Raw genomic sequence first — 26,463 nt, 5'->3', positions numbered from 1 at the left:
TACCCCTTACACTTGTTCCCAAGCCATTGACGGCCTCCGTAAACAACTGAACCGAGTGATTGATAAGCTTAAGAGGCTAGAACCCAGGAGGGCCACAGCCGTCTTTAAGCGATTGATTGTTCAGGGACAAATCCTGCTGTGTCAAGGCTCAAAGTCTCCACCTGGCGGCCTGCCTTTGGTGAACGAGGGTACTGCCCCTCAACCCAGATGGTGGTCTCGGAACGCAGACTTGGGCTTTTGTGTGCTCTGTGACATGCCGATTGCGATATTTCAAATATTGTAGCTACTGAAACACGAGGCGGCCTGGTGCAGCACATTCAGTTGCCTGAGAATATCATAAACGAGAAATTCAACTGGGTTCCAGGTGAGTCACTCGAAAGAACCAAATTGGTTTGCAAATGAGTGTATATTCGCTAAATTATATCTTCCTCTCATTTCAGGACGTCAACGGCCTAATGAACACTCCTCACGAAGAAATGCGCCCCCCAGAATGACATATGTACACTTCAAAACGAACGATACATCTCAACATTTCATGACGTCCATTTTGAGCCTTTTCTCCGGCGCAGATGGATGGGTGCGTCCCGGCATCTTGTACCCCTAGCCGCGTGTTAGTCGAGTGCGTCAGTTAGGTTCGTTCAGCCGTCCTGTAAGATCGACGTAGGTCCAATGTTCCTAATCGATAAACCTCGAGGTCTTCTAGCATAATTCGCAACCTGTAATGGAAAAATCTCTTTTTTGGCAGAAAACGTTCACGACTATTAGGAAATAATTATCGACGACCACGGAGTTTTAACTGACAACAGGAACCATCGACTAAAATGTGTTTGCACGAATGCACCTACGCATATTCTGCATCTCCGTAGGCAGTTTAGATTCCAGAATGTTCAAGAAATTTTTTCGGTGGAAAACTTCCTGAAAGTTTCGTTTATTGTGAGTCAGCGTTTTCCACAATTAGCGATTCTTCATCATCAGGTAACGCATTCACAGTCGGTGTTTATTGACCATGAGCATTCGCTCACTTAAACAAATCATCATGGTAAATGATTTTAAATAATATAGGAACCTATACATTATGCATAGGCATTCTACACTATGAAGTGGCAAGCCTGAAAACGCCGTAGATTGCGAGAAATCAATCCCGTTGTGCAAATAGTGAGCGGCCTCTCCCGCTGCCGATTTATTCCGTCATTGGCTATTGGGTCTGGACTTTCGACCAACCACAGTTCGGCTTAATGCACGACACGCAAGTAGCCCGTACTTTTGGCCAATCTTTTGCGGGATAGGGTTCTCGGCCGTAGCGCGCGGTGAGGCGCTCAATAGCTGCCCAACTTTCAATCCCTTCAAGTAATTGAACTATTCGCATACCTAATTGCTGATTATGTTTTCACTTCCTATGCTTGATATCATCTCTTGTGCTTCCTCATTTTCCGGTGACAAAAATTTAGCAGCCGTAACTATGGTTGCGTTATAATGTACCCCTGGTAAACAGTTCATATGATAAAATGACTAACTGCGTGAAAAGCGGAAAGCCGAGGAAGAGGAAAAACAGTCGGGAGTAAGATGTCTGCACATTTGAAAATCATAGAAGTGAACACATCTGGGCAACAATTCGAAGGAAGACACTGTCGACAGGATCAACACGACGTCCTCGACTAACCATACTGATTGTAAGCCCAGCCACAGGCGAAATTTAAGCATGCGGTTTGGCTAGGAAATGACAGCATACGTGCCAGTGAAGTCGGTTATGTGCCACCTCCTCCAAGGTTTCCAGACACGTGCAAGGCCAGGTAAGCGCGGTGACCCCGCAACACTAACTCCAACTGTAGCTGCTTTCACTTCATCTTGCCAGATAATGATCTGTCCTCCGCGAACCCTTCACCGACGTTGGTGTGGAACACAAAAGGACAGTTTATTTGTCAGACGGTGGTTAGGCATATGTAGTACATGTCTTAACTGCTGGAACTTCATGGGGTCAGTCCACTGCTTGAACGATTGGGGTTCGTTATCAAGTATCCGGTTGAGCATCTTTCATTAAGTATCCACCGCTACCAGCCGACTCTTCCGATTCTACGGAGTCAGGTGATCGAAGGTCTCAGGGTGCTCGAGGTCCTTGGTTCGTCGTATCTGCCTTTCAGTCTTCTATACAAGACCTTTAGGCTCCAAGTGAAAATTTCCGACCATAGATGACGCAATCTGGGAAATGCTGCTTGTTCCTTGCTTACCCGCTCGCTGACTTCATCCATCATGGTGGAGGCATGGCTTATACAGGCGGCAGGGTGTGTGAACCGATCGAGAAATTCAGGTTCTTCATTCTGAATTACCAGGGGAGCACCACAGGACAGAAAGTCGTAAAGGTACACAATGCGCTGTGAAGATGCAAAACACAGACTTGAATAGGGACCACATCCAATCATCATCTTTAAAATGCCTTGCGCGCACGAATAATTACCAAACAACAAAACGATGTCCACTCCGTCACTTTCCTTGCGATATTTTCACCCAGTTTCATTATCGCCTGGATCGTGCACTACATAATAACGTTGCTGACAAAAATGGAGGGAGAAACCCTGACAAACTCAACTAGTGAGAATGCTATTGGACATTACACTGTAGATCATAACCCAAAAGGTTCGAAATACAGGGCACGAAACCGATCATCAACTTCATGGTGGACCCATGTGGCTGAGAGTATATATTCATCGTCCAAGACTACCTAAAATTTTGAGGAAAACCGATTCTAGTATACCATGTTTGGCTACGCACCTGAGGAAATGGGAACATACGAACAATCCATCCCGTTGCTGATCAAAATCCTGATTGAGGCTCCAGGATTTACGTCCTACCTTTCCGAAGATATGCGTCGCAATACAAGAGAAGCCAGTGGCCGTGTTACCACAGGCTTACGGCTCGTATCCCTGTTGTAGGAACAGTCGGTTGGGGTACGTCTTTTGAACGCGGGTACGACCAACGATTGGTCGCAATCCTATGGAACACTTTCCTGTGCAAATGCGTACAAACAACCTAGTCAAGGTGGAACCCAAAGATTCTTCTCCATCTTTGAACATCTATTTGAATAGCTCTGAACATCTGGTCCAGCAGCATGATGGCGCTTCAGGGCAGATTTATATTAGTTCTTGGCCAACTAACGGCGTTACTAACGAGTGTCACCGATAGCACGAATGGGACATGTCTGACAATGCCTATAATCATTGATGTGTCCCCTCGGGGTCCCCATCCAGGGAAAAAGCAATGGCCAGCGCAGCTGAGTTTGCTGGCGACGGCTTTCAACCTTCGCTGCCAAGTCGTTGTTTGACCACCACCGACCGATTTCAACTTTCGTGTGGTTGTGCGAAAAGAACCCTCCGAGGAATTCGGTCGACTGGCATGCTGGGCACGTGGCTAGGCCAACACAACTTATTGAGGGTGATCAGTTCATCTATTGTGAGTGAGTTATATCTTCCAAAAACCGTTCAACGTACTTCAGCATTTCTGACCCGGTGTTTCCACCAGACTTGAGCAATGCTCCGTAGAAATCGATGATCAAACACTGAATGTCTTTTGACGTCCCCCGTGCGCAGCGGCCACGTTTCAGACCTGTATGGCAATATGGATCGCATCGCAGCATTGTGAACTCGAACACTGACGGATAAGCTGATGGTAGGCCTACGCCACAGGTGACACATGTTCACAAAAGCTGCTCTGGCCCCTTTAATCCTGATGGGAATATCATCTTTCGCGAAACCAGCAGGACTGATACAGCTGCTCAGGTAAGCAAACTTGTCTAGTACCTCAATCGGCTCATCCTCAAGCACGATGTGAAGATTCGAGCCCAGCTAGTCTTGCAGGTGTGAAGCGCGTTCCAAACGGTGGGGCGGAATTATTTAGTATTGTTATTATATTCACTATTTAACATATTCATATATATATATACATATATATATATATATATATAGTATTGTTTTCATTACCATGGCGTCAGATCCAAGAATACTTATGTCGTTTGCGTACTCAATATCTGTGAACAAACGTTCCGGGAGCACTTCTACCTAACGGGCATTATAGGCTGATAGTGGTTCTCCCATATTTGTATCAATTACGAAGTTGTGGAGGAGGGGCAAATAAGTACAGCCTTGACTGACACCGCTTGATGTGATTAACTCAGAAGAGAGATTCTTATCGGTCTTCACACGGCCACGGGAGTTAGCGTACGGTGCCTTAAGGAGGTCAATAGGAGGTCCATAGACATTGCCATAATACTTGGCGGTCCATATAGTCAAAGGCAGCTTTCAAGTCAAGGAATACAACCATTGTTGGTTTCTGGAAGGAGTGCCGCTCTTTTAGAATCTATCGGAGTGTGAAGATTCGGCCGGTGTATCCTGTTGTAGGACAGAACCCAGCTTGGTTTTCATGGACCTCTCTCTTTGTGTTCAGTCACCCTTCGAAGGATAGGTCTAGAGAGCACCTTCGATACCACAGCTACCAGGCTGATGCCACGGTGGCTTTCATACAGCGTCCCCGTCAACATGCCCCATTCTACAGGCACTAATAAACTTTGTCAGATGGGTCGCCAGGGAGTCTCCACTTTCTTTCAACACGCTGGATAGAGACCGTCCGGTCCTTGTGCCTTCGCACGTTCCAGTACGGATATTTCGTACCTTATTTATCCTTCCGATTGGCACCATCTCGATAGGCTGTTTTACAGCAGGCCACCCAGACTTCTTCGAAGTGTTCGGCCCATCTTTCCAGTTGACGTTTTTGCGAGTGAATTGACGAGCCACCTTTTTCATTTATCGTTTCGACGACCGCTGTTTTCGTAGGGCCACTCGAGCGTACCAGTTGGTATAGGAGAAGGCTGTTCCCGGTATCAAAAGCCTTCTCCATCCCCGAGCTTTCGGTGTGCACCAGAGCTCCAGGTCTTTCCTTAGATTCTTCACTATTTGGCACTGCCTTACTCGTTGCTTGTTGGTAAGGATTCCCTGGCCTCATTCATGGATAGCGACCTCGACAGCATCCAGTTGTTTTGTGGTCGAACCAGAGAAGTGAGACAGACAGCAGCTAGCATAGCTCCTTTCATATTTTGCCATACTTCATCCATGTGTTGACTATCAGTACAGTATTGGTTTTCAGTAAAGAGTTGTTGGGCGAGCTCAGATCGATACGCTTGAGATATGGTAGTTGTTCGAAGACAGTGGATTAGCATGCTTCTTGCTGAGTTGCAAGGGCCCGAAGGGAAGCGAACTGTCAGGCGTGCATGCACCATGGCGTGATTGGAATCAATCGGTGTGTCCCAGAAGGAGCGGCAGTCTTGAATTGTGGCTCTTCACCAGTGGCTGATGGCGACGTGATCTAACTGGATCCACAGTTGATTTGCAGTTGGTGGCCGCCAGGTTGCCAATACCAACGTTTATGCTAAAACCTCGTGCTGGTCAGAAACAGTTCATGATCCGTACACAACTGGAAAAGTCGCTGTCCGTTGTTTGTGCGACGAGCATCGACTCCGAATCAACCGTCCAGATGTGATTCCAAAAGGCTCGAACGGCCGCCTTGAGCATTCATATCGCCCGCAGGGATCACGATGTCACTGCTTCTTGTTTGACGAATGAGCCTGGATGACTCTCGGTGGAAAGTATCCTTCTCAGTCCGCTGGGGTGTAAACACGGCGAGATGACTGTGATTACAGAGCGAATTTACTGATCGGAAGGTCCGTGGTTCGGACCAGACATCTGCCTCGACTTCTCTGTAGGCTTGGACAACCTGGCAGTATGTCACCCGTCGTGCTTCCTCTACGTGACGCGGCAGCGAGGCACCAGAAGGGTGTTACGGCCGAACGATTATTATTTTTATTATTATTATTATTATTATTATTAATTATTATTATATTACCTCAAACAGGCGCCACTTTTTGTGTCGCAGACATTGAGCTTCATTTGGCTGGATAACTGGACGGCGCTGACGACTAATCTCTGGGATCTAATCCAGAAAAACTCATTCAGGTCTGGGGTTGAGTGCAACTCCCACGCCATTTATTCCACGATTCGTCGCTTCTGGGTCACCGAACACATCGAGGAAGAAATGTGGAAGAGCTGAGTTAGTCGTTGGTGCTTTGATGTGTATAACGCTCGGATCTTGTATGCGTGTTTCGGAGACAGCATACATCAATTTCAAGGGAGTATAAGGTTTCACCGAGTATTGCCTGTTTACCAACTTGACATAGAGTAAGGACGTTAAAAGCTCCTACATAGAAGGGATAAAAGGATATACAAAGTTGTTTGTTTGTTTATTGTTAATAGACAGCGCATTGCTGAACCAAGAGGCAGCGGAGTTTGGGGTTTCTTTGAGGACTCTTCCCGGAGCCGATGACTCAGTAGTCCAACCGTCTTGGCTGCAATGGACTGTCCGAACTAAGGGTGTAGGGGAATAAGCCACTACTGTCTCACTCCCGATACGGCTATGCTCATCAGATACCTCTTAAGCGGCACCGAACTCTGATTTTAGAAGTATTTCGGCCGTGTTGAATAATGCGCCGGCGGTCACGATCTACCTTTGGGTGATCGAACTGTGCGGATTTTGGGCCGGCCTTTTCTAACCCGTCCTTCCTCGAGGAAAGGCAGCATCGCTGCTTACATAAATATGGACATGCTGGTCGCCTGAGGGAAACACCTCACTGCCTTCACACTCCTATTGCAGAGGACAGCACGAATTCACCAACCTGAAGGTCCATGGATCGAACCCGATCTGTACATCTCGACTTCTTCTCTCTGGGCCTGGGCAAACTGGCGGTATCCCAGCCCTGGTGCTTCCTTCGGGTGGCATGGCAACGAGGCACCGGAAGGCCGTTACAGTTGAATGACTGTTACTGTTACTTATTTCTGCCAGTCGCCAGACTTTCTCGAAGGATTCTTACCGGACAACCACGCGAAGGGTTGAAATGAGCCAGGGGGGTAAAACAATAACTTAGCAGCAAAGGATGAAACCCAATACCAGCAAACTCAGCTGCGCTGGTCATTGCTGTCTTCCTGGATGGGGACCCCGAGAGGGCACACAATGGTTAGAGGCATTGTCAAACATGGTCTAGCCGCACCCTCAATGGCACTCATGCATCTAAGCAACTGCCTTCGATGCCTAGCTCCCTTCCCGATCTCTCCAGCTCTAGATGTTTATCATATATTAGTTTTTCAATATTAGTCCTGACTGTCACTTTTAAGGACAGCAACATCATCCTTTTTCATTTCCTATGCCTCCTGATCCAACCACGCTGTTGTCCTCATATATGCTACGCTTGAACTGCTTTTTTATCGATTGTCTCGTTGACTTATACTCAGAACCCGTGTGCATATAGCTCCTTGTATCAAGGAGTGATGGTGACTATTCTTGGATCCAGTGGCTTCCGTGTACACGCCCAAAACTCTATAAGCAAAGTTCCCAGCGACACGGATAGCTTTGATTATCTCAGTCAATGGCGTTCGCGTTGTTATTTTATTTTCAGATTGTCTGATTGAGCGCTTGGAGATATGGGCACCTCAGAATCCTTGTGATAGGTCAGCACTAGGTCCTTTCCCTCAAACACTTTGTCTTTTCACTCTAAGACTGGGCCTGCCTTCTGGAGGCTTTTGTACGCTTGCTTGACGCGCACTTGGCCATTCAACGTTGGAATTGAGAGTGGCAGTGGTGAAATTGATGCGAAACCGATGAAGCCCGACGGGACCTAGCAACTCAGACCAGTGAGTTTCGCATCTACGATGCGCAGAGTGATGGAAAGTCTTACCAACGGTGAAACAGCGTTGTCGGCTTATAAAAAATATACGAAACTCCAGTCCGCATTTAGCTAGGGAGAGATGGGTCGTTCGTGAGTTCTGCAGTCAGGTTGCCTTCGTAAGTGCGGGCTTTAGTAAGACATTTGATTAGGTACCAAATCACAGACTGTTTCAGGAGCTCATGTCTTACGGGGTGCAGAGACAAGTAAACGGAATAATAGGAGAAACTGTGACGCATGCTACGCAGGTTCGACATATCTTTACGTCGTAAGTATGGGATCCGCGTCTGAAAAAAAGTCTGGGCCGTTGCTACCAGATTTCAGTTTTTATGCAACCGATAGGGTTCCCTGGGTCGCCTCTCCAAAACAAAACTCTCTACCGGAGTGCCTTGTCCACCAGGTATCTGGGTGCCATACTCCAGTAGAGTATACAGTGTTCCGTAATGACGATTTCTTGCCAGACGAGTACTTTTATTGGCGATTCTTATCGAATTAGTTGTTTCGTCCGCGAACATCCGTAGAAATGCCTAAAACAAAGAGGTGAAGTTTCCAGACTGTCTCCTACATAGACGGAACCGCGCTAGGAAAGCTCGTTTCTCGAGTAATAAATATGTTTGCTTTAGATAATACAGCAGAAATTGCAGTTCGGCATTCTTGAAAAACTACATGTCTTGTTAGGCGCAGTAATAGAGGGCGCGAGATGTCTCAGTGGTTAGAGCTGGAATTTACGGACTGGAAGGTCCGTGGAGGGAACCCGGTTACCGCTTCTCGACTTTCCCTGTCTAGTCTTGGGCAACCTGGCAGTATCCCAACCCTTGTACCTTCTCCGTGTGGCACCGGAAGGGTTTAACAGCCGAACGATAATCACTTTTTACTAGGCACGACGAACCGAGTGAATGTCTGTCTTCGATGCAGACTTAATTTTTGGGTGCTGTAGACGCTTCTCAGACCAAGTGATTCTCAATGGGGCGCTGTTCATCAGCGGGCAACAGCGTTTTCCGTATCAGTTGCTGGCTGTAGAGAAGTGTTGTAGCTATGATTGCCTCTGTGTAGCTTACTGAAGGAAGAAACACGAATGTTTTCCTGACATGTCTTCAGTGGTATGTCCTAAAAATAACAAAACAAATCGTTTAGCTGTAACACCCTTCCGATGCCAAGCTGCTATGCTACCCGAAGGAAGCACGAGGGCTAGGATACTGCCAGGTTGTCCGAAGCCTAGACAGGGGAAGTCGAGAGTTAGAGGTCGGGTTCGAACCACGGACCTTCCGGTCAGTAAATTCGCGCTCTAAATATTTGAGCCATCTCATCCTAGCTATCGGATGATGTCCCGGACATTGCAACTGGGATTTCCGATGATTTTCTCAGTGCCGCCTGTTTGCTTTGGAACGTCGCATTTTTTGTAACCTGCCGGTCATCTGAATAGCCGGTTTCGTTTCGCCTGCGTACCACTCCTTATGTATAGTAGTAACCTTATACACCATAACGGTCTCTTATTTGGTGGAACCAAAGCGCTGTTGCCTAAGCAGTAGTCGGCTAAATGGCGAACTCGGTGCTTTGGGGGTCATTCTGGTGTACAGGGTGAACGCTGACTGCCTGATATGCGACATGTACATTGTGATACCGGGTGCAGTTATGTACGTATTGCCAATCACCCGGAGTAGTAATAACGTATTAGCCGGCTTGATCCCTAGCACGAACTGACCCCATTAATATTGATTATTCAACTGGTTGGTTGACGAATCCATTGGATATATGTGTTGGTGCCGCCGATCGTACGCTTTGGACTTGCATCTGCAGTACTTTCCCCGATTGTAGCCTGTCCTATCGCCATACTTTGCTTGTCGCTGCCTATCGCCGGGTGGAGTGTTGTGTCACTGAGCGATCGTTGACCGAGGAGCGGCAGTGAAATACTGACTGTTTTATCCATAGCCACCGGATTCCCCGATGTTGGTAGATCAGTCTTCTCTAGTGGTGCATTCGTGGGAGGGGGGAAGGTGGCTATCACCGCTGTCGATGGGGCGTTATTTTTACCCAGGACTCTCACAAGGCCGCTGTATATTTGGAAGGGTTTTCACGAGGATCCATGTCTCCACTACTTGCCTGTCTGTTGATCCGGTCCAGTAGCTGCTGAGTGTGATTGATTCGGGTGAATCTATCGTTGTCCTTCAACCCAGAGGTTGCGGAAGAAAGTTTTCTTCACCACGGTATCATGCTCAGAGGAGATGATCGTCCTTTTCAGTGGGTTGCAACCACGGCTTCGGCGGTTTCAAGCCAGCGCCCCGGAAAAAAATGGCAAATAGACAACTCACGCCACAGGAATCCTAACCAGGTAAGGCTTGTTTTTTCTACTCGGTAGAAGCCAAAGCGACTACCAATATTGCCTTAGACCTTGTTGTTAGGAGGCTTCATTCATTCACTCCTTCAATTCTTAGATCCTATTGGGAATGCGTGTTCTCATTGTTTACCCTATCTTGATCTAGTTTTCCACTCAACCTTTGTTTTTCTCTCTCCAAGTGCAAATTGAACAATGCCTCCGGCCCGTGCAACGACAGTTATGTTTAATGTGGTAGGTCTTCTATCAGATGATTTATCTTTGTGTGTGCAACGGTTCAGGTGAGGAAGCACGTACCATTGATCAAGTTTCGCAGCCAACTGAAGGGTTCACCAAGTAAACACGTTGACCATTTAATCGCTTTTTCATGTCAGCTACACAAACGCCCACATCATCCCAGCAACCGTCCTCTACCTATGTGGTGAAGTGTTCAATCCCTCCTGGGCAGGCGGTTGAGTATTACGATCTTCTTCCTAAGTTTAAAAGAAGACCGCTGACCGAGGAGGAGATAACGTTGCTTCAAGTACGTTCTTTTTGATGCCTGGATTTCTTATTTTCAGACTGGCGGCCTTTCAGATTAAGCGACGAACGTAGACGCCACCACATCGAGTTCAGAAGTTCATTACTATTATAACTCTCGTTAGATAAAGAATACAGCCTTCGTTCGTTTGACTGATCTTTTTGAATAGTTGTTGACTAGGCATCGCATGTTAATAGTGCTAGCAATTGCACAGGAGCTAGGTTATGGGCTGCTGATGGTTCGTAACTTGGGCGTGCCGCTTGTGTTCGTCTAGCCGTGAATTAGTTTCAGTAGGAGTCGTTTCAGTTCAGCTTGGTGGTATGAGGCCTCCGTGAAAGCTGCATCAATAACTTTGAGATTCTCGTCCACAAACACGAATGGGTTACCCCTACTGGGAGCACTTCCGGACAAAGACTATTTATCCATGAAGTGTGGACGCCTTCAGAAAAACAAGACGTTCACGCTATCACTAACATGGTCGGGTAATCTCATTTCGCTCTGCTGATAAATGTTTCGGACGTACAAACTTTTTTCCAAAGTATCCATAACTGCACGTCATCCCCCATATACGTCATATTGGGCTGCATTTTCTGGGTGAGGACTGGATAATCTTGTCGTCAGGTATCCATCGACTGTACATCCGTACGTCTCAACGAGATGTCGGGTCACACTTCCAGTTAGCACATTCGTGGCATGCTTAGTTGTATGGAGGCAAATTTCGTCACCAGTCACCAAAAGACCGAACTTTACCATGTGACGGCTTTTGAACCGCAGCCAACTGGGCTACACTGGAGGGTGAACGTGTGGTACTCGGAGTTTACGGTATCAGGTTGGTCCGTAGTCGCGTGTCCGACTAAGTCTTCTAGTGTTTTAGTTTGGTGGTCACAAAATGTGGCGACTTGCTCCCCAAAAATATGGACCTTTCTGGCGGTCTCACGCTAACCACCGCTGCCTTGCGGTTAGACTTTTGGATGAGGCCCCGAGTGGTCCTCCTACCTAGGTCTGAGGCACATATACCGTATTCTAGCCCACGAACAACCTTGAGTCACCCAATTATAAATAACCTCAAGCCTAATCGGCCGCCGCATGGTGCCATCGGCCGGGTCTCCTTGCTACGCAAAGAAGCGCGCGTAAACGAAAAGGCGACTGGTGACGCTTCTGTTCTCCCTCTTACACGTACTCTTTCTCCCCGTTGCCAGCAACATCCCCGTGTCACATTCTCAAGGACTGACAGATCAGTCCACCACAAGTTGCTTTTATCTACGGTTAACCCGGCCGTCACAACTGCAGGCACTTCCAAATCATTCTTTAAACCCGAACGTTAAATTCTTCTGGCTGCGTTTTACGTTCGCCATTTGAAACGCGGTGCAAAACAGACTCGTCTCACATATGCGCTCCGCTCGCCTTCTATTAATGTGTGCTGTCCCTCTGAGACGTTTTCATCGCCGTATAAAAATACGTATTCATGATATCATGTCTCTTTGGTGGCTCTCATTGGTTTAGCGATGGTACTCTTCCGATGCACAACTACCATGTAACTCGAGGAATGCACGAAACCTGAAATATTGCCAAACTGCTCAAGCCTAGACAGGAAAAATCGAAATTCAAGGGTTGGGTTCGGACCAGGACTTTCTGGACAGCCTTAACCACTAGCTATCATCCAAGTTCAGCTGATTCCAAAACCAGCATTTCCTAATACGGGACCAACGACTATTATGCGAAATCACCGTGATATGTTAGTACGTGTGAATCATGTGTTAGAACATCGGTAATCTGGAGCATCTAGTTAATGTAAAGTGGGAAACTCCATCGTATGAAAGCTGTCAGAAGAAGGTGGATACAAGAGGTAATCCACTGTTCAGTGCAAAAAGCACGCTGCACTCTTCCACGTGGAAACGTTTCGGAACCTCCAGAAGGTACTCCTGGAAAGGGATGTACTGCTCTGGCAAGAAATTTGGACTTTTAGTCCCGTGGTCTTGCAAGACGATCCCATTAATCCGTCGAATTTGCTTAAGCTCTCTGCTTTGTGGTGGAAACAGCTTAGCGACGTGCGGATTCTACGTTGGCGGCAAAACAAATAATGTCGTTCAAACAGCTGTCTTCACAAAGGTAAGTTAGGATGAGTGACACTCTGAAAGATAAGGTTTGCTGTCACTGACGCTCCGGAAACAGTTGTTTCCTTAAGATGGCTACCAACTCCCGTGCGGCCATCATCGGCCCGTTTTTTCTCCTTTCACCGTTTACGTTGATCGCAAGCGGAAACGCTTCGTATTTCGAATAACGGTCGACGATGCGAAATTCCTCACCTTGAGACCGATTTTCTAAGTCTTATGATACAGTCCACCTTCTAAAAGGAATCTTTTGGCTATCCGGTTATTGACAGTGTGTGGCGTGCTCATGGTTGCTTCAGAAATCTGCTTTTTCTATCTAGGAGGTAATTCGTCTCCAAAGAGTCACAGTAGTTGTGGACATATACATCGGTTTTCGTTAAGAACTTCGTAAATGGTCGTCACAAGAAGTGAAAAGCTTGTCTGTGCCACGCACGAGGACCGCGTGAGCCATGCTGTGGAGGATGGGTTGCGCCCACTCGGTGTGCTCAACACCCAGACCAACATCCACCACTAGTGCCCGTAACACTAACGGTATCAAACTTCACATACCAGCGTAATGTTATTCGCATCGTCTATTTTGAAGGCGTGTTCACCTGCTCGAAAGTGAACTCCGTGTACTGCACAGAGTTCTAGAAATGTAGGCTTGAAAATAGTCTCAGCATGGATATTTCGCTTTCAAAGCCCGCTATAATACCTCCATAATATCCGTATATTTTGAATGTAAATGGAACTGAGCATGGACATTCCTAAAAACAGCTATCCCGTCCGCTAACGTTCGTTATAGACTTTGGATATACTACATCAAGTTACTTTCCTACACCCTTTGGACCATCTTCTTTCACAATGTTACAGATTTAGTGGTTTGGAATATAAGTTCTGTAAACTTGGGAAGTGGCATTCCATGCTTTCGATCCCTCAGGTGGCCTTCAGCCATACAGGGGGCGAGATGGCTCAGTGGTCAGAGCGCGAATTTACTGACTGTAAGGTTCGAACCTGGTCTTTGCATCTCGATGTCTCTTGCCTAGGCTTGGGCAACCTGGCAGTATCCCAGCCCTGGTGATTTCCTCGGGTGGCATTGTAGTTAAGCCCCGAAACAGTGCTACGGCTGAGCGATTTTTTCAGCCATACAGATACCACACCAGAAAGGGACATCCTCTTACTTCACAACACAGAGAACGCGGTGTGGTGGCATTGTAGTTAGGCACCGAAAGGGTACTGCAGCCGGAAGATTTTTCAGTCATACAAATGCCACACTAGGAAGGAACATCCTCTTACTCCACAACGCAGAGAACTCGGTGTTTTTCTTTGTCGAGCCCAACCTCGACTGGCTGGTATTCGTGTCCTTACGGACGACCGCCTATGAATGTCTTGATGCAACAGTACTGAGCATGAAAAGAGTATGCATTGTATGAGAAAAGTCTATGGGAAAGGATTGCGCAGATGAAAGAAAACATGATCTATTGTTGACTCAGGAGTTCTTGGATCCGTTTTTCCAAATTGATGATAATCGGATCATCGGGCTCGTAAACTCCGGTACTCAGTAGACTGTCGCGTTCCCCCATGAGACGTTCCAGTTCAGAATCCGCTGTTCCTGCTGCGGACTGTTTTTGTTCAATTCCGGAACTGTCTGGTGCATTTTGACGGCTGTTTGAGGAGAAATAAACATAATACATAGGAGTAAGCCGCATAGTGAATTCGTTGTACCTTGTATCCATCCTAAAAATTTTAGATAACCTTCTTGCTGAATGGTAACATTGAACAGTCATTTGGGGTACATGTCAAACCAACTCACAGGTGATCCATTCCCCCCAAGATATAGCATTCTGCTCAGTAATCCAACGCCGTCGAAATCTTCAACCAGAGATACTTTGCTTGAACACACAAGACAGACTGTAAACCAACTAATGTAGTTGTCATCCTGCGTTGTGGGTTAACCCGGCTCCCCTTGGGTTATATCAAAACCTAGAAAAGAAAACTGATGCCCCCCAGAAGCTTTAGAGACCCTCTAAGTCATGTCTTTAAGATTGTGAATACTGGGGTTTACTAAGAGGGACTAATTGGTATGTGCAACTGGTTACCTGTCTGTCCGATCTCTTGTTGATCCGTACAACTGTACACATTCGTGAGTCTGAGAAGCAGTGGGCTGACTTTCTGGCATTCCAGCAGCCTTCGCCATAATTTCTTTTTGTTCCATATTCAAATAGCGCATCCGCAGTTGCTCTAATTCAGCCTCCCTTTTAGCCAACGACTGGCGCGCATTGAAATCCGCCTCTTGTTTTACGCGAGCCACTTCATGTAGTGCACGTGTCCATAAGTGTTTGTACCGATCACGACCACGTTGCGCGTCTTCCAGCTGACGCCGTACCTCCACTATGGTCTCTCGAGACTTGGCCAACTCTGTTGCCAGTTTCGCCAACTCCAGTTGATAACTGGCCTGCTGTTGTTCTGACCGATTCCGATCGATGGATTCGTTGGGTTTATGTGATTGCGCCTGAACTAACCGGTTACGAACGCTATTGACTTCATTTTCCAAGTCAGTGCATCGGGCGCGCAACTCCTCTGCCTGAAAATTCAAACGAAGGTTTTGATCACGTGACCGAAGTTCCAACTATCTTCTAAGGTTGTAGTCAGTGTACGAGAAACTGTCTTTGGAAGCAGTTGGGTAGGTGTTGACTGCTGTCAACAAATAATCCGTTTCAACGGCTCGTGTGTTACTGACCAGGTGACCTGTTTCAGAGTCAAATTGTGCAGGATAGTGAGTCCTGGCTTTTTAAATCCAAATTGGGGACTGTCATCATCATCATCAACGACAGCACAACATCAGTGCTCAACACCGATGCTTCACTGCCGTACAACCATGACTTATTTGAAAGCCTTATTGTAAAGAAAAGAATAAAGGTGGATGGGGGAGGGACTTAGTGCTAGCGTAACACAATCATTCCGAGGTGCCTACACCTCCAGACATTCACTCAGGCAATCTGGACAGAAACTGACAACAAGAACGCCACTGACATCGGTTGGCAGCCATATCTTGTAGTGTCTCCAACCAGGCACAGTGAGGATCACGCGGTCCCCATCCTGGAAGGCGAGAAGCACCGACAGCACCCAAGCGTTTTGTGATCTTCTTCATACTCCTCTGCCAGGTCATGGGTTGGCCACCTCTCTGTTTACGCCACTCCGAATTGGGCATGGAAAACAGCACTCTCTTCGGCAAACGATGGTTCGGCATACGCAACACATGTCCCAAATTGGGGACTGTTGGTGTCATTTACGCGCTTTTGATCTATGGCCCTACTTCCAACACCAAATAGCAATACTACTATTTTGACCATGACTACTGGCACCGTTCAGTCGATGTGAATGAATCAGTTGCAGTCACATGTTTGCCTCGCAGATAGTACCTACCGATTTCACGTCTACATGACAAGAAAACCTGGGACAAAAGAGTGGGTCCCGGATAGGACAAACCCAGAGCCACTTGTGTCCTAAGCTATTTCACAAAGGATTGCGCATGCACATTGTAAGTGACAATTAGTAGAAATAAATAATCGGTCGTTTTCCAAACCCCTGTGAAACGACAAACTATGGTTTATTCGTAATTCCCGGGAATAAAGCAGGACTTCCTGAAAATACTCGGGAAAGCGACTGAGGGACTTCAGATGTACGAACAAAAATTGTAGATAGGATTCACCAACACTGGACAGTATCGACAGTTCAGAAGTTTCAGGTGACGAAGCGCATATATCTATCGTGACAGGGTGCGTAAGTACTCGTGATCAAGTCGAACAAGTCCGAGCTTCCTGATGAACCACCAATTCGTACCAGATGTGAAACCTAGCTAGGGCAACCAAGTCAGTTTCAAATATTCAATAGGTTCGTCCATCCGCCAAACCATTTCGAAATGATTGGCCAAAATGAACATGGGAGAATTGGTGAACCATCCCGAACCACTTGGAATAAAGTCCTTTGTACCCCTTTCTTAAAATGAACGTTAGTAAAGTATCGAATGTTGTAGCCCGGGAGTAACAAAGGGATGTACCATCTGTGAACTAACTTGATACGCAACTCTAAATAAAGTACCTGTTCTCTCCAACGTTGAGACTCTGTCTTCTCCATCTTCAGCTGAGTCTCCAGTTCACGGATTTCCGCTCTGGCTTGCTGTGCAGTTTCCTTTCGTTTGAGTTCTGCTTGTTGGGCTGTTTCCTGACGGATCCGTGCTAACTCAGTTTCGCCCGCCGCTAGCTGGCATTCACGGGTCGCCAGCTCCGCCAGAGTGCTGCGTAGTTTGTCCTCTAAGGTCTGATACTCGGACAACTAATCGGACAAAATACGGGGGATGTAGTGCAACATGTTACCACAGACGAAACGGTTTAAAAGTAAATCTTGTGGAATCGCTGATACACGATCTGAGAAAAGCACTAACAAGTCTACACGGAGACAACCGAAAATACACTAGTAGGTTGAAGCCACTCATTTCGTGTTCAAATGTCCAAGCGTTAACTCCTAAGATAGTTCGAGCTAATTTTTGGGATCATCGAGAAAGCAATGAACAACCTCACCAAGTAGAACATGAGGTTCACGGAAATTCGGGGATTTTGCCTACCTGATGAGCCCCAGGAAGGGCGAAACCGGTCGTGGGTTGTCGAAGAGTTTTCAGCAACTTTGTAAGTAGTTTCTTTTATGGAAACCCCACCAACAGTTCAACCCATAATCACTTTCCGTTGAAATGACTTCCTAAACAATTTCAACATTCATCTTAGGAAACTGAACGTCTCGTTAGTCGAACTCACACCAGTTGTAGCTTTGCAAAATTTGATTTCGGAGCTCATGTGTCACGAAGTCTACCATCGATCAAGAGCTGGTTGTTTGCCGACGTTCACTCCCTTCTCTTTTTTCAGCACATGACGTATTTTATTGTATTTTGTGTGCGAGGGGGATGCCGTCGTAGCACTTGCTGTGGGACCTGCAAGATGAGTCGTTACAAGAAGTACTTTGCAATCGATGAAGCATTCAACTCGGGACCAGACAACAGACATAATCATTCTCAAGAGAGCGTCTGAAGAAGGGATATCCGCTGAACAGTCCATAGCAGCTTCAATCAGTGTTTTGAGTCGTCATTCCCTCTCCCGAAGCGGTATCACGCCATACCCATGTTTTTCGCGCCTGAACAAATGACCGGCACACCTATCAAGGCCGGGTTTGGACACAGTTAGAATCGCATGTTTCTGCGTTTGGGATGTTGCCCCTAAACCGTCCCACAACAGAATGTGCCTAATTAGGCAAAATTCATCAGCACCACGCGTACGTATTCTTGTGCTTGGTATTTTTGGTCCTCTGTTTTACTTAAGATTAGTGAAGTCTGTAAGTCGAAATACAAGGGTTCCCACTATGAGTGAATGCTACTTGTTTTGCGGTACTGCAGTTGTGTTAAGCACATAGTCGGTTCATGTGGGAAGCAAACGTTAGATGAACATAAGATAGCTCAGGGATTAGGGCAGGTGTTATGCACCGAGAGGGGGGCGAGATGGTCCAAGTGGTTAGAGTGCGAAGCTACTGACCGGAAGGTCCGTGATTCGAACCCGACCTCTGCCTCTCGACTTCCCCTGTCTAGGCTTGGGCAACCTGCCAGTATCCCAGCCCTCGTGCTTCCTTCGAGTGGCATGGCAGGTAGGCACCGAAAGGGGGCTACAGCTGAACGGTTTTATGCAGCGAGAGGTCTACGGTTTGGAGCTGTCTTTGTAATTCTCTTACTTCTGCTTAGACTCGAGCATTCGGACAGAACGGCAAAACAAGAAGGTGGTATTCGTGTTTTCTCCATCTGGACGATCGTCTCTCGGAAAGCTATTTTAAAGGGAGTCACCACGCCCATCGGGTATCTGTGTCATATTCGGGATTCCGACTGAAAGGTGCAAAACAAGCTTCTGGATACGGAATATCTGTCTTTGGAAGCCTCTAACTCGTTCAGTCATGATCGTACAGATGCGCTCATAGCACTGACCAGGTTTCACTTAGCCAGTAGTAGTTGCCTTTGGCATATGAACGGTTTCCCCCAGTAGGTGTTCCCAAAATCGGTGGCAGATAGGCACCGAAAGGGTGCTACAGCTGAACGGTTTTATGCAGCGAGAGGTCTACGGTTTGGAGCTGTCTTTGTAATTCTCTTACTTCTGCTTAGACTCGAGCATTCGGACAGAACGGCAAAACAAGAAGGTGGTATTCGTGTTTTCTCCATCTGGACGATCGTCTCTCGGAAAGCTATTTTAAAGGGAGTCACCACGCCCATCGGGTATCTGTGTCATATTCGGGATTCCGACTGAAAGGTGCAAAACAAGCTTCTGGATACGGAATATCTGTCTTTGGAAGCCTCTAACTCGTTCAGTCATGATCGTACAGATGCGCTCATAGCACTGACCAGGTTTCACTTAGCCAGTAGTAGTTGCCTTTGGCATATGAACGGTTTCCCCCAGTAGGTGTTCCCCAAAATCGGTTCAGACTAAGGAAGACGCTTGCTAAGCGTGATCCAGAAGGGTGAAAATTAGTGGGATGAGAGTTGATGAAAGTTACTTGTCTCTAATGTAGAAGCTGGCTACGGCAAGACTCGGAAAAAAATTAGGCTGCTAGTCGTAAAACCAAACCAAATCTCAATGGGTATTCTGTCAAGAAGTCTTTGCAGGAAGAGTAGAACAGCCGCTGCATTAGGTTGCACAAGTGAGGCACACAAGATCAAAGTACTCTAGCGAAAAACAAGTCACTTCCTGGTGCACCTAGAGTGCAGTCGTAAGAGTGTTGAATGAGTGCATTTTTGTGCGCTGCTGTCTCCCAACCAGTGTGATTTATTTTCGAATTCTGAAAGCACACAGATTACATCGAAGAGTATTTCAGCGAACTGCTTCGGAGTACTTTAAAGAGCTGGAAGTGTATCGATCCTGGTTTTGCATTGCGAAAAAAAATCGCGTACTATTCTGGTTGTTCAGTCAGGGTGTTAATATAAAATCGTTGACTTGAAAGCCATTAAAAAAACTTGCCAACAGAGTGGCTGAAGTAAGTCGAATAAAAATTCGATGGAAACTTTGCCTGTCACGCTTGTTTGAACGAGAGGTGTCCTCAATCACCATCAAGTCGTATTTATTCTGATAAGATCAAGTAGAATGGATCACTCTGAACACAGTTCATCCCAAGTCTCGCTACTGTTATGCTGATACAGGGGTTAAGGTGCAAAGCTACTGACAGGAAAGTTCGTGTTTAGAACGTGGCATTTTGCTTGATTCTGTCTAGGCATGTACGACCCTCGTGATTCCGTCGTGCACCAAACGGTACGATAGTTTGACGGTTTACATTTTTTTGCTGTGGCGCACAACGCACGGCTGAATTACCGAGGTCCTGGAGCATATCAGTTGATGGTCGTAGTTTCAGAACAAATTTCTCACCGTGGGCGTTGCCTAGCGTCTATACACACACAGGACGTTGTTGTGATGAAAGTGTGATAGCACGCGTGGTTCTCAGCAGCTTCTAGGGTACGGGCGCAGCTAGCTCGTCTAGCACCTCATGGGCTTCTAGCAGCGATCGGAGACGCACTGTCTCTTCCGTGAACTAATTTCACGGCCTTGTTAGCACTCAGTCCAAGTCAACCGTATTCGCACAAGGGTAAATGTGACAAACAGATCTAGGCTCTTTGCACAACTTGGTCAGTGTGTTCACTAGTTGTTACACGCACACTCAAGCTTATCGAAAATGGGGACGACTAAAACATGAAATTTAGGTTGGACTATCACTTGAAATGCAAAAGATGTACTGTGACAAAGTTGTGGGAGGTGCCGTATGGCACATTACAATGCAGCTGAACGATTCATTGAGAGAAATGTTGTTTTCTTAAATCTGATTGCAGTACAACCGGGTGTGCTCACTTTTTTCCTGCAGATAGCCTCCCGTTCGTTGTCTCTCTTGTGCCACTCTTCGGCCAGTGTTGCCATCAGAAGCTGTTCGCGCTGTTTTAAGCGTGCGGTGAACTTGGCCTCTTCGTTTGCGCGCCATAATTCCAGTTCGAACGCAGTTCTGTATTCGGCGGTCGAACGGACATCCTCCAACTTGTGAAGCTTCAGGACGTAAGATACAGGTAATCGAGAGCGAAATGTGTTGTTGGTAAGCGCAATGGTGAAAAACCTGTCGTTACTAGGATTGCCACAATAGAGAAATTGAAAGCCAAGAGCCTCATTGATGTGTTTGTTCAGAATAAGCTAGTGAATCTTGACATTTTCAACTTCAGAGTGAATTGCAGTTCCCGAAAGGATCGGAATACCCACAATTCTATTCCCACCTTGTTTAGTCTGGAACACCGAACCTGGGAACTACACAACGGGTGGGGGTACCGTTTCCTCTAGCCGTCCACGTGTGTCAAAAGTAGCCTTAGTCCTTAGAGGCCACCTCGTTCACCAAACTCGTGGACTTGTTTGTTCTAATCCACTCGGTTGAAATTCACTGACTAATGATCTTGGACGACACAGGTTGCGCCTACGTTTGCATATGACATTTAATCAGCCGGAGACAGGAAAGCGTAGACATTTCAGACTGACTAGTTTAGGTGGATTAAGAGAACGCTTACATTCTTTTCAAACAGCAAGAGCAGTGGGTCTCAAAACCGTTCGTGCTTGTTTTGCTCACTTTGACAACAGATAAAAGTGATCATATGTTCCAACAGTTTGTAAATTTGAACTCTTGCAGGAAGCGCCTACGCCAGCTCGAGGAAGAGCAAGCGGGTTGAACCTACACATTGAACAGTAGTAAACAGTAAAATGTCAAGAAACAACACAACCTACGGCAGTGTAGACTGCACAGCTCTGTATGCGCTGTGCACATACATTGGACCGTTAAAAACTGAAAACTAGCAATTTAAAGAGAACTGGTTCATATCATATCCGATATATGATATCCGAAACAGATTCCCTGGTCAACAACGGTCGTCGGCACGCTTGACGGCCAAGCATAGTAGCCAAACTACGGGCGGTTTGTGCGGAGCGGAGTACGTTGCTACATGCAAGCCGGGGGAATGAGATCAAATACAGACCCAGCTGGATTCACCGGCCACCCCGATCATGATGCCATGACAGTGAACACTAACGTTTATTCTTTCACATAAATGCCTAGACGTCAGTCGTCAATTCCTGAGAGTTTCAGTGGAACGCTTATTGGGAATTTACAGTCAAGCGGTAAGCCAACTGTCAGATGGCTACTGATGAAACGTGCGAGTAATATCCGTTAGAGTAGCTCAAAGCGCCGCTCCTTCAACTAATACAGAGCTGCTTTCCCAAAATATCTGTGCAAACGAAATTGTGCTTTGTTGTAACCGCCCTGATCATGTTTCACAACGGACGACTTTAAATTCAATGCCTTTAACTTGGTGCCCTACCCGGGATGAAACTTGCGAGCACTATCTGTTCACAGTCGTTTGAAACGCAGCCGAGCGGCTCAGTAAATTCCAATTCAGCTTTCGATCAGATGCAGGGGTAGCGCTTCAGGCTGTTTTGAACAGCTATTGCTCGTTTATTTCATCAGTAGTATAAGCCGTCACACTGGTACTGTCAATTCAGGGACAGGGTAAGTAGAAGCAATACCATTCTGAACAGTTCACCTGTGTTTCCGACCAATCCAGTCCTACTAACCTGTGTACGAGGTGTGTTTACTGGGAAAAGTTGTGTGTACGGGTAGGAAGTGATGCAGAGCCTGCAACAGGTTACGAGACGGTACCACAAACCCATAGATGCCCGACTCCGGTTCAAAACCTTCCAATCAATCTCGTCTCGGTATTTCACACTGTACAAATGAAGGCGAACACAAGCCAAGCTTTATTTGCTTCATTCAGTATTGTAGATAAACCGTCAGGACAATAAAAACAACCAAAGTCCAGGCGACACACGTCAGGAAAGAATCAATTAGGAGCCGAACCACTCGCAGTCGGTTGGATTTGGAACGGTGCTCACTAATAGAAACGCAGTGATTTTGCTCAACACAATGAGCTTCCAGAAGCGAACCGAGGCTCTTTCTTGTTCGAGTTATGGGATCACGACAATGGTAAGGTACAAGTCGCTATTGTGTGGTTTCTGTTGACAAGTGGAAAATCTCTTCGTAAAGGATATCCCTCCCTCACCACACAATAACTGACAGCAAGCAGTTAAACAAGTGATTATGAAGGACAGGTCATTGGTCTTCTCAATGTGAAAAGAGGGCAACTGCGTAGGTAAAACAGTGTGCGTTGCCCTCAAAAGCGTAAGTTTTGGTTCACTCTATGAATATCTCTTCAGATGCTGGCCGTTTGCCACACACTTCCTAATATCCGAATGTATTTTGAGGCTAAAATCAATCCAAGCTGCTATCCCTACTCAATATTTATGGGATATTTTTGCAACAGGAAGCGCACCAGAATTCAAATCATGCTGAGCCAGGCCCCGTTTTAAAATTCGCAACAAGTTTGATTCCGAAGAATACGTGAACGTTATTCCGGATCATGCAACAGATCAAACTGTATGTTTCAACACCAAATTAAGCGATAGACGGCTGTGCTTCGACTATCAAGATCGCATCGATAGTGGACGTAAACGAGCTTTGTCCAGAAAGTTCATTTGAGCCTCAGAATATGTCAATGTATGGAAATTGAGGAAAGTTGTAGCAGTTGCACTTCTGAGGATTACCGAAAAATCAGTGGAGTCACCAGATGAATCTAGTAGTGGCAGATCCGTGGGCCTATCTTTCACAGTATCTTCTGAATCAGTCTGAAACCCATGAGTTTCGAACACTGTTCCTCACTGACGGATGTCTTGAACGGAACGCATAACAGTGAGGTGATGCAGGGCGGCGACAACGGAAGTAGGACCGGTGGAGAAACAATACAGATCTCCCACTTATCATTTTCTATTTTGATGCGATAACTTCACCTCAGTCACATCACCAGGAGCTTGATAACAGAGGTACAGGAGTACAAATACACACTGAATGGATCCCTCAGATAAGCTTCAACGTCACTTCATCGATTATGTGACTCGGACTAATAATAATCCCATTGGCATGTCTCTAGAAGAGAATGTGGCTTGTTCGATGCTTTTTGGGAGGAACATAGGACAAAATAATAGGCTGAACAGTCGCGGACATGAAAAGTAGATAAAATAAGATTAGGCGAATACGGAGTTTGCAAGTCTACCTATTCACAACCGGTTGTCCACCCAAAGGTGGTCCATATAAGAGGAAGACTGTGTCATAACAATACGAATGTGAATAGGTAGTACTGGCCGAACATACCTTGTTCTCACCCATTTCCGATTCCGATACCATAACTTGCTTGTGTTCCGTTTCCGTATCTTTCATCATCAAGTGGGGACCGTGATCCTCCAAGAGCAAGCTATAGACCAGTTGCCCCACAATGCGGTCGGATTGCACGCCTGAACCACTCAGATCGTTCTCGCTCACCGATCTAATGGAAACGAGCTCAGCAACGCCTGCATAACGTTGAGTGGTAGACTTGCTGTTAGGGGCTGTATAAAATATACAAAATCGTCATTTGAGTGTGCGGAAAGTCAAGTGGATTTTGTTCGGGCTAGCGCATGCGTCGACATGCATTAGAGATCTGACTAGCACTGAAATTCCGGTCGATGTTGTCCTGTAAATAAAGTCAATCTATGTCAAAAGCTAAGAAGTTTTTTTCATTTCAATTAGGATCTCACGAAACAACGGGGGTCTCAAACCTTCGACCTTCTGGTTAGCAGTTAAAGACCAAACCGTTCGGCCGTGAATGTGATCAACTCGCGCTCAGACAGGATACAGCACCACTCACTCTTCAATCACCCAATCTACATCACATGGACACGTGTTGACTGCCCCTTGGGTGACGACTTCTCGGATGGAAGTTCCCATTGTGTGAATTAATTCTCCCTCTGAGGCACCTATGGTTTGTCTGGAAGTTTGAAAGTTCAATCAGCATTTCGTCCTTACAGGTTTGGTCGGAAAAGCACTCCAGTTCGTACACTTCTTGGGCACGTTGGTGATCGCTTCGCGTTCAAATCACGCTGCGCTCACCGGACGAGCGTGAGACAGAAAGTGAAGCATAGCGAATATGTTATATCTGCTGATTCGCCAATCTGAGGTATCTGCCGTGACCTGCTCCACTTCCTAGTGCCGGAGAAAAAAGACTCACACAAGGGAACACAACAGCTATATTCCGAACAAGCGAGTGCGAGAGCGTGAGTGCGTCGAGTGCGAAAAGTACAGCGGTCTCAAGCTATTTATTGGAAGGACACCGTCTGAACTTGGTCCAATGCTGAGGCACACGTCTGGCTTCGTTACGAGGTTGTGACATGCGGGGGCGTTCTCTGACCTTGACCAACGCTGACTCGCGGCGTCTGGGTTTGATACAAGGCTGTGACGCGCTGCATCTTGAGGGGGCGTTGTCTGTCTGGTCAACACTCAGCGGAGCTAAGAGTCGCCGTAGATTCCGGGCCTTCAGTGGTTGCTTTCAGGAAGCTGACCTTCCTGATAGAATAGCTTTTCCCGAACCAACCACTTCTGCTTGGTAGTTCGCTGTTCGGAACAGTTGCCTGATTAACGTCTTCGTCCCTTCTCGGGGAATTTTCGGTCATCAGTTTGATTGATCTAGTCCCCTCTCTGGTGGATCACACGACCCACTAACAGTTCTTCTGGTGATGTAGAGTTACACTTGTGAGTGTTGGTACACCTCATTAAGAATCGTAGATCGTATTCGACTTAAGTGAATAATCATCAGCCGGGTCACTGACTGGCGCCGCACGTTTCCTCCAGTCAATGTTAAAGCTGCTTAACAAAGCTGTATAACCCCGATAATGACGTAGGATCTTCGAAATTACGGTGGAGAAAAGAGCTTACAAGGTGACAAGACAATCAGCCAATGAACGTATGAATTCGGTTCATCGTCTCACCACCAGTCATCGTATTATTTCACTGCATACTAGCCGGTATTGATAGATAGTCAAAACGAGCGCTGATACGGTCTAATGGAATCCCGAAACCAGAGACTGACATGACTGAAAGGTGGTGATCCATAACACAAAACGAAATAAACAGCTTAAATTCACGATCAGTTCCAAAAAGATGGCATGCTAACGTTGTATTGGCTTCATGTTGCTTTTGTAACTATACAAAGAAGGACTAAAATTTATGGGTATATCCTCATCAATATCGCATGGAAATTCATTTCACAAAGTGAACATAATGGTGATTGTTACCCATTAGGTGTTATTTAGTGTCAGACTCTCTCCGCAATCAGCGATGTAGCTAAGACAATCGGGGCAATCCGAGGAAACAAAATTCAACTGCAGTAAATCGGTGTAGAACCACTCGATCATTGTTTGACCTACCACAATTAGAGTTGAGATTTTGTTCGTTTGGTCTGTGAGGTAACGTGACTCCACGTCGTACGACTGACTGGAAACAGTTGTCGATTCGGAGGCACGCTGAGTTCCAGACCGAGTGTTCAAGCTAGTGTGAACCGTTTCGAGAACCATACATACTAACTGCGTTGAGATTACTTGACTTTGATAGTCACTGGAAACGTCTAGAAATTTCAGACGTTGACCAATCGGTGCTCCCTAAGTGCCAGGGGTCAGAAACAAGCAGTACCACTTTGTTTTCTAGGCACAATGATCGTGTTGTGCGATCACAGTGAAGTCTGTCCGCACGCGACCATCTAACGCTTTCCTTCAACTGTTGTCACTGTATATACACCAGGTCG

General features: G+C 46.5%; 1 protein-coding gene across 1 annotated transcript in view; it reads right to left on the bottom strand.

Moving 5' to 3' along the window:
• Nucleotides 1-2,080: 2,080 nt before the first annotated feature.
• The window catches only part of T265_13426 (hypothetical protein), a gene marked incomplete at both ends in the record, with an annotated part of 35,808 nt that continues 11,425 nt past the window's right edge, over nucleotides 2,081-26,463 (bottom strand). Inside the window, 6 exons of the mRNA XM_009168811.1 lie at nucleotides 2,081-2,486; nucleotides 6,545-6,650; nucleotides 14,798-15,282; nucleotides 16,800-17,033; nucleotides 20,621-20,809; nucleotides 24,003-24,235. Of these exons, the coding sequence (XP_009167075.1) occupies nucleotides 2,082-2,486; nucleotides 6,545-6,650; nucleotides 14,798-15,282; nucleotides 16,800-17,033; nucleotides 20,621-20,809; nucleotides 24,003-24,235 (1,652 nt within the window). The remainder of the gene's footprint in view (nucleotides 2,487-6,544; nucleotides 6,651-14,797; nucleotides 15,283-16,799; nucleotides 17,034-20,620; nucleotides 20,810-24,002; nucleotides 24,236-26,463) is intronic.

Source organism: Opisthorchis viverrini (genome assembly GCF_000715545.1).
Source record: "Opisthorchis viverrini unplaced genomic scaffold opera_v5_65, whole genome shotgun sequence".
In the NCBI taxonomy this organism is placed as follows: domain Eukaryota; kingdom Metazoa; phylum Platyhelminthes; class Trematoda; order Opisthorchiida; family Opisthorchiidae; genus Opisthorchis; species Opisthorchis viverrini.
Note: the sequence above shows the minus strand (reverse complement) of the source record. Positions and strands in the feature narration are given on the sequence as shown.